Genomic DNA, 8888 nt, shown 5'->3' with positions numbered 1-8888 from the left:
TATTTTCTTTCTTTCTTTTTATATAAACTGACTTTATTGCTCATTACAGTAATGAGGACACTTGAAAAGCTCTTGAACAACCTTTTAATGTGTCCCGGGCAAAACTATTGGGGGGAAGAGATGGGAAAGGCTAAAAATTGAAGTTCCTTGTGTTTCCAGATCAGAGTGTCATCCACTGTCGGTCCTGGGGACTGCAAGGGCATAAATCTGAAGCTGAGACAGGTTCACCTCTGGATCCCTGGAGTGAACCTGCCTGGACACTAGAGCAGATAATGCAAGGCCAGCAGGAGAAGCAGTCTTCCTCTAGCTCCGACCACAAGGAGGAGGTCAAGAGTCTCACAACCCGCCACCAGTTTTGCGGCTATGAAATGAGGATCACCCGAGACTGGAGCAGATGCCTTGGGATATCAGCGGTTATCTGGCAACCGGTAAGTCCAGTGTTTGAGAATTGAAGGAGCAAAAGCAAAATCCAGAGCCTCTGCCCTCTACTGCAAACACCTCGAGTTACGGCCCTTGCCCCCATATCCCAAGCTGCTGAAGCTTTTTGGTGCGGTGGGTTTGCTAACTTCTACCTCCGTAACATCGCTCGTCTCCGCCCCTGCCTCAGCTCATCTGCTGCTGATGCCCTTATCCATGCCTTTGTTACCTCTAGACGCAACTATTCCAACGCATTACATAGAAACATAGAAAATAGGTGCAGGAGTAGGCCATTCAGCCCTTCTAGCCTGCACCGCCATTCAATGAGTTCATGGCTGAACAGGCAACTTCAGTACCCCCTTCTTGATTTCTCGCCATACCCCTTGATCCTCCAAGTAGTAAGGACTTCATCGAACTCCCTTTTGAATATATTTAGTGAATTGGCCTCAACTACTTTCTGTGGTAGAGAATTCCACAGGTTCACCACTCTCTGGGTGAAGAAGTTTCTCCTCATCTCGATCCTAAATGGCTTACCCCTTATCCTTAGACTGTGACCCCTGGTTCTGGACTTCCCCAACATTGGGAACATTCTTCCTGCATCTAACCTGTCTTAAACCCGTCAGAACTTTAAACGTTTCTATGAGGTCCCCTCTCATTCTTCTGAACTCAGTGAATACAAGCCCAGTTGATCCAGTCTTTCTTGATAAGTCAGTCCCACCATCCCGGGAATCAGTCTGGTGAATCTTCGCTGCACTCCCTCAATAGCAAGAATGTCCTTCCTCAAGTTAGGAGACCAAAACTGTACACAATACTCCAGGTGTGGCCTCACCAAGGCCCTGTACAACTGTAGCAACACCTCCCTGCCCCTGTGCTCAAATCCCCTCGCTATGAAGGCCAACATGCCATTTGCTTCCTTAACCGCCTGCTGTACCTGCATGCCAACCTTCAATGACTGATGTACCATGACACCCAGGTCTCGTTACACCTCCCCTTTTCCTAATCTGTCACCATTCAGATAATAGTCTGTCTCTCTGTTTTTACTTCCAAAGTGGATAACCTCTCATTTATCCACATTATACTTCATCTGCCATGCATTTGCCCACTCACCTAACCTATCCAAGTCACTCTGCAGCCTCATAGCATCCTCCTCGCAGCTCACACTGCCACCCAACTTAGTGTCATCCGCAAATTTGGAGATACTACATTTAATCCCCTCATCTAAATCATTAATGTACAATGTAAACAGCTGGGGCCCCAGCACAGAACCTTGCGGTACCCCACTAGTCACTGCCTGCCATTCTGAAAAGTCCCCATTTACTCCTACTCTTTGCTTCCTGTCTGACAACCAGTTCTCAATCCATGTCAGCACACTACCCCCAATCCCATGTGCTTTAACTTTGCACATTAATCTCTTGTGTGGGACCTTGTCGAAAGCCTTCTGAAAGTCCAAATATACCACATCAACTGGTTCTCCCTTGTCCACTTTACTGGAAACATCCTCAAAAAATTCCAGAAGGTTTGTCAAGCATGATTTTCCTTTCACAAATCCATGCTGACTTGGACCTATCATGTCATCCCACATTCTACCCTACATAAACTTGAGGTCATCCAAAAATCTGCTGCCCCTTTCCTAACTCGCACCAAGTCCCGCGCACTCATCACCCCTGTGCCCGCTGACCTACTGGCTTCCTGTTAAGCAATGCCTTGATTTCAAAATTCTCATCCTTGTTTTCAAAAACCTCCATGCCCTTACCCCTACAATCTCTGTGATCTCCTCCAGCCCCACAATCCCAGAGATGTCTGCGCTCCTCTAATCCAGCCCTCCTGAGCATCGCTCATTATAATTGCTCAACCATTGGGGCCGTGCCTTCTGTTGCCTAGGCCACAAGCACTGGAACTTCCTGCCTAAACCTTGCCGCCTCTCTACTTCTCTTTCCTCTTTCAACATGCTCCTTAAAACCTACCTCTTGGACCAAATTTTTGGTCACCTGCGATAATTTTGCGGCTCGGTGTCAAATTTTTATTGCATGATACTCCTGTGAAGCGCCTTGGGTCGTTTCTCTACTTTAAAGGTGCTATCTAAATAAAAGCTGTTGTTGTTGCTGTTGTTGTTGGATGTACATCAGAACATCAGGATTGCTAGATGGGGAAAAACCCAGGTCCATCCTCTTCACCTTCTACCATCCCGTCAATCACCTGATATTGTAATACTGGTTCTGTTACATTATCTTAGGAATCTCCATCCATTAGACTGCAGCAGGCGCAGGCATGAGGTGCAGAATCCCCAATGGTGGAGAGCTTTGGGAACCATAAGCCCAAAGTTATGAAGAGGACACAAAGAATCTACACATGGATATATATGGGACTGCAGCAGTTCAAGAAGGCGGCTTAGCACCACCTTCTCCAGGGCAATTAGAGATGGGTGATAAATGCCTTGCCAGTGACGCCCACTTCCCTGGAACGAATAAAAGAAAGAGAGAAACACGGATAGGACGGAGAGAGAGACAGGGGTCACAGAGAGAGAGAAAGACACAAAGGGTCAGAGAGGGAGAGAGAGAGGGACAACAACATTAACTTGTATTTATATAGCACCTTTAAGTTAGCAAAACATCCCAAGGCGCTTCACAGGAGAATTATCAAACAAAATTTGACACAGCATCACATAAGGAGCTATTAAGACAGATGACAAAAAGCTTGGTCAAAGAGGTCAGTTTTAACAGGGGTCTTAAAGAAGGAACGGAAGGAGCAGAGAGGGTTGGGGAGGGAATTCCAGAGCTTAGGACCCTAGGCAGCTGAAGGCACGGCTGCCAATGGTGGTGCGATGGAAATTCAGGATGCTCAAGACCACAGAAGTGGAGGAGCACAGATATAACTTCCCTGGCATGGTGCACAGATTGGTGAAATCTCTATCTACACTCTGGCACCGTGCCTTAGGTTACTACTCTCAATTGCATCATGTACTGATTCCCCACCCTCTTTAGCACCATGCGTGCTGTATACACAATCCTTGGCACCATGTATTGAGATTACATCCTTCCTGACATCACGTTCCAATTTTTTAAATCCTACTTGGAGCCAAATATTGGATTTATATCCACATGGAACTATTTACTGGAGTTGACCCCTTCCCTTGCAGCATGTACTGTATTGCAGAAATGTTTCTAATGAGACATTTCTAATGTTAATTCAACATGTTATTTACATAAGAACATAAGAATTAGGAACAGGAGGAGGCCATTTGGCCCATCGAGCCAGCTCCACCCTCAATAACATCATGGGTGTATGTTCTACCTCAACTCCATTTTCCTGCACTATCCCCATATCCCTTTATTTCCTTAATATCCAAATATTTATTGACCTCTGTCTTGAATATACCCAACGACTGAGCTCTCTGGAGTGGAGAATTCCAAAGATTCACAATCCTCTGAATGAAGAAGTTCCTCCTCATCTCAGTCCTACATGGCCAAGCCCTTATTCTGAGACTGTGACTCCTGGTTCTAGACTCCCCAGCCACAGGAAACATCCTCCCTGCAGCCACCCTGTCAAGCCCTGTAAGAATTCTGTATGTTTCAATGAGATCACCTCTCATTCTTCTAAACTCTAGAGAATATAGGCCCATTCTACACAATCGCTCCTCATAGGAAAATCTCCCATCCCAGGAATCAGTCTGGTGAACCTTAGTTGCATTCCCTCAATGCCAAGTATATCTTTCCTTAGGTAAGGAGACCAAAACTGTACACAATACTCCAGGTGCGGTTTCATCAGGGCCCTATATAATTGCAGTAAAGCGTCTTTACTCTTACACTCAAATCCTCTTGTAATAAAGGTCAACATACCATTTGCTTTCTTAATTTCAGGGCATTGTTCTCTGCCAGTACTTTGAGATGGAGCAGCTGAACTTTTCTGGGAAGAAGGTGATTGAATTGGGCTCAGGCACTGGGATCGTTGGGATCCTTGCCACCTTGCTGGGTGAGTGAAAGACTCCAAGCGATAGCCCATTGTAAGTACCATGGTAGAAACTGACACAAGTTCAACACAGATAAATGTGAAGTAGCACATTTTGGTGGGAAGAATAGTGAGGTCACTTTCAATTAGGGAGGGCGAACGAGGAAGGGGAATGCACAATAAATGGTCGGACACTGTGAAGTGTAGAGGAACAAAGGGATCATGGATGCAGTTCCACAGATCCCTGAAGGTAGCAGGACAGGTAGATAAGGTGGCTAAGATGGCATACGGAATACTTGAACTGTATAAAACACTAGTTAGGCCACAGCTAGAGTACTGCGTGCAGTTCTGGTCACCACGTTACAGGAAGAATGTGATTGCACTGGAGAGGGTACAGAGGAGATTTAGGAGAATGTTGCCGGGAGTGGAGAATCTTAGCTATGAGGACAGATTGGATAGGCTGGGGTTGTTTTCTTTGGAACAGAGGAGACTGGGGGAGACATGATTCAGGTGTATAAAATTTTGAGGGGCCTAGATAGAGTGGATACAAAGGACCTATTTCCCTTAGCACAGAGGTCAACAACCAGGGCATAGATTCCATGTAATTTGTAGCAGGTTTAGAGTGGAATTGAGAGGATTTTTTTCACCCAGAATGTGGTGGGAGTCTGAAATTCACTGTCTGAAAGGGTGGTAGAGGCAGAAAACCTTGCCACATTTAAAAAGTACTTCGATGTACACTTTCAGTGCCGTAACCTACAAGGCTATGGATCAAGAGCTGGAAAGTGGGATTCGGCTGTACAGCTGTTTGTCGGCTGGTGTGGACACGATCGGCCGAAATGGTCACATTCAGTGCTGTAAATTTCTATCATTCAGTGATTATTACTTGGAGGGTGCGAGTCTAGGTGGGGCAGAAGAACAAATCTCAGAGTTAAATACACAAATCACTAAACATTGTGACACAGGTTAACAAGGCTGTAAAAAAGCAAACCAAGCACTAGGGTTTATTTCTAGAGGGATAGAATTGAAAAATAGGCAAGTTATGCTAAACCTGTATTGAACCTTGGTGAGACCACACTTGGTGAACCGCATATAGTTCTGGTCGTCATATTATAAAAATGATATAGAGGTGCTGGAGAGGGTGCAAAGATTTACAAGGTTGATATCAGACATGCGAGGTTATACATATCAAGAAAGGATGAACAGGCTTGGTTTCTTTTCACTTGAAAAAAGCATCGGGGTGACCTAAATTGTGAAAGGTTTTGGTAGAGCGGATACAGAGAGAGTGTTTCCATTTGTGGGGAAGAGCATAACTACAGGGCATCAATATAAGATAGTCACCAAGAAATCCAAGAGGGATTTCAGAAGACGTTTCTTTACACAGAGAGTGGTGAGAATGTGGAACTCACTACCACGGGGAGTGGTTGAAGTAGATAGTATAGATCCATTAATGAGGAGGCTGGACAAGTATATGAGGGAGAAGAGAATAGAGGATTATGCTGAGAGAGTTAGATGAGTAGACTAGGCCTATATTCTTTAGAGTTTAGAAGAATGAGAGGTAGAAAAATAGAAGAAACATAGAAATCTACAACACGGACGGAGCCGTGTCAGCTGAAAAATAACCGCATGGCCCTCAATCAGCAGTCCTGAAGGTTACATATAAACCTTTGAACAATGAACAGTGGCGCAAAGGTAAAGAGCACCCAGCCCAACCAGTCCGCCCCACACAACTGCAACATCTATTGCACCGAAACACTCTACACTCCACCCCAACTGGAGCCACGTGATCTCCTGGGAGAGGCAAAAAACAGATTAAAACTCAGGCCAACAGAGGGAAAAAAATCTGGGAAAATTCCACTCCAACCCATCCAAGCGATCAAAACTAGTCCAGGAGATCACCCTGGCCATATTCGATTCCCTGCAGTACTTACCATCGTATCGACACCAGCCAACAAGAGGGATCCAGTCTAATCCCACTTACCAGCTCTAGGTCCGTAACCCTGCAAGTTACGGCATTTTACGTGCCCATTCAAGCACCTTTTAAATGTGATGAGGGTTTCTGCACCCCCACACTTCCAGGCAGTGAGTTCCAGACCCCCACAACCCTTTGCGTGAAGAAGCCTCCCCTCAAAACCTTCCAACACCCACCTTAAAACTATGCCCCCTCGTAATTGACCGTTCCACCAAGGGAAATAGGCCCTTGCTATCCACTATATCCAGGCCCTCAAAATTTTGTACACCTCAATGAGGTATCCTCTCAACCTCCTCTGCTCCAATGAGAACAAACCCCGCCTATCCAATCTGTCCCCATAGCTAAGATTCTCCATTCCAGGCATCATCCTAGTAAATCTACTCTGCATCGTCTCTAGTGCAATCACGTCCTTGCTTTTTGCACGCGGTACTCCAGCTGTGGCCTAACCAAAGTATTATACAATTTAAGCATAACCTCCCTGCTCTTATATTCTATGCCCCAGCCAATGAAGGCAAGCATTCCATATGCCTTCTTAACTACCTTATCTACCTGGCCTGCTACATTCAGGGATCTGTAGACAAGCACTCCAAGGTCCCTTTGTTCATCTACACTTTTAAATGGCCTATCGCTTAATGTGTATACCCTTTCCATATTAGCCCTCCCAAAGTGCATTATCTCACACTTCTCAAAATAAAGTTCCATTTGCCACTGCTCTGCCCACCTGACCAGTAGATTGATATCCTCTTGCATTCCATGACTTTCCTCTTCATTATCAACCACACAGCCATTTTAATGTCATCTGAAAACTTCTTAATCATACTCCCTACATTCAAATCTAGATCATTGATGTATACCACAAAAAGCAAGGCACCCAGTACTGAGCCCTGCATAACCCCACTGGTAACATCCTTCCAGTCACAAAAACATCCATCAATGATTTCCTGTGCTTCCTACCTCTAAGCTAATTTTGGATACAACTAGCCACTTTGCCCTGGATCCCATGGGTTTTAACCTTCGTGACCAGTCTACCATGTGGGACCTTATCAAAAGCTTTGCTAAAGTCCATATACACTACATCGTATGCACTACCCTCATTAACCCTCCTGGTTACCTCCTCAAAAAATTCAATCAGGTTAGTCAAACATGATCTTCCCTTAAAAGATCCGTGCTGACTGTCCCTAATTAATCCTTGTCTTTCCAAATGTATATTTATCCTGTCTTTCAGAATGTTTTCCAATTATTTTCCTACCACTGACATTAGGCTGACAGGCCTGTAATTACTTGGCCTATCCCTTTCTCCCTTCTTAAACAAGGGTACTGCATTAGCAGTAGTCTGACTGAAACATATAAAATTCTGACAGGCTTGACAGGGTAGATGCAGGGAGGATGTTTCCCCTGGCTGGAGAGTCTAGTTCCAGGGGTCACAGTCTCAGAATAAGGAGTCGGCCATTTAGGACTGAGACAAGAAGAAACTTCTTAACTCAGAGGGTTGTGAATCTTTGGAATTCTCTACCCCAGAGGGCTGGGGAGTCTCAATCGCTGTGTAAATTCAAGGCTGAGATTGATAGATATTAAAGGAATCAAAGGATATGGGGATATTATGGTTATGCTGATAGATTTAGATGAGGAAAGATGGGAGGAGGCTCGAGTAGAGCATAAACTGCAGCATGGGCTGGTTGGGCCAAATCCCATGTTTCTGCGCCGTATATCCTATGTAATCCATTAAGGTGATGGCCAATAAATGCCAGCCCTACCAGCGGCGCCCACATCCCAGGAACGAATAAAAAAAATGATTCTTTCATATTCTTTGGGCAGGTGGCGATGTAACATTGACAGATCAGCCAATCGTTTTGCATCAGATTGAATACAACATCGCCAGCAACATCCCCAGTGACATTATCCAGCGCTCAAAGGTCTCTGCTCTCTCATGGGGTAAGGACCAGGAGCAGTTTCCCACAGACTACGACATCATCTTAGGTTCAGACATCGTCTACCAGCCTCGTGAAGCCCTCTCACTAATCAAAACCCTTCAATACCTGAGCAACCACAAGACAGTCATCTACTTATCTTCCAGGATGTATGAACCCATGGGGGCACTGGAGTTCCACGAGAAACTCATTCCACTGCATTTTAACTCTGAGATTATTCACAGAGTGCCGAAACAAGAAATCAACATTTACAGGATCACCAAAAGAGGCCCTGAAGCTCAATGGGAGGGTGGTGAGAAGAATAATGAGGGGTTATGAAGGGGGTCTAGACAGAGTAGATAGAGAGAAACTATCCCCATTGGTGGAAGGGTCGAGAACCAGAGGACATAGATGGAAGGTGGTTGGCAGAAGAACCAAAGGCAGCACGAGTAAGAACTTTGATTTACGCAGCGAGTTTTTGGGATCTGGAATGCACGGCCTGAAAGGCTGGTGGAGGCAGACTCAATTGTGGCTTTCAAAAGGAAATTGGATGAGTAGCTTAAGGGAACATATTTACAGGGCTATGGGGAAAGGACAGGTGAGTGGGATTAGCTGAAATGCTCTTGCAGCGAGTGGCACGGGCTCGATGG

At 45.3% G+C, this 8888-nt stretch overlaps 1 protein-coding gene across 1 annotated transcript; it reads left to right on the top strand.

The window, feature by feature from the left end:
- Positions 1–272: 272 nt before the first annotated feature.
- Positions 273–8577, top strand: LOC139274162 (EEF1A lysine methyltransferase 3-like). Its single transcript, XM_070891201.1, has 3 exons — positions 273–428; positions 4275–4386; positions 8147–8577. Exons 1-3 carry the CDS (start codon positions 273–275, stop codon positions 8575–8577), a joined length of 699 nt encoding a protein of 232 aa, XP_070747302.1.
- The last annotated feature ends 311 nt before the right edge of the window (positions 8578–8888 follow it).

This window comes from Pristiophorus japonicus, chromosome 9 (genome assembly GCF_044704955.1).
Source record: "Pristiophorus japonicus isolate sPriJap1 chromosome 9, sPriJap1.hap1, whole genome shotgun sequence".
NCBI lineage: Eukaryota > Metazoa > Chordata > Chondrichthyes > Pristiophoridae > Pristiophorus > Pristiophorus japonicus.
Note: the sequence above shows the minus strand (reverse complement) of the source record. Positions and strands in the feature narration are given on the sequence as shown.

Bases quoted from the DNA above. Each gene is read 5' to 3' on its own strand.
- LOC139274162 (XM_070891201.1), top strand. From the start codon at position 273: ATGCAAGGCCAGCAGGAGAAGCAGTCTTCCTCTAGCTCCGACCACAAG. The intron at 429-4,274 runs GTAAGTCCAGTG...TCTTAATTTCAG, and splicing joins CAGCGGTTATCTGGCAACCG to GGCATTGTTCTCTGCCAGTA. The intron at 4,387-8,146 runs GTGAGTGAAAGA...TTCTTTGGGCAG, and splicing joins GATCCTTGCCACCTTGCTGG to GTGGCGATGTAACATTGACA.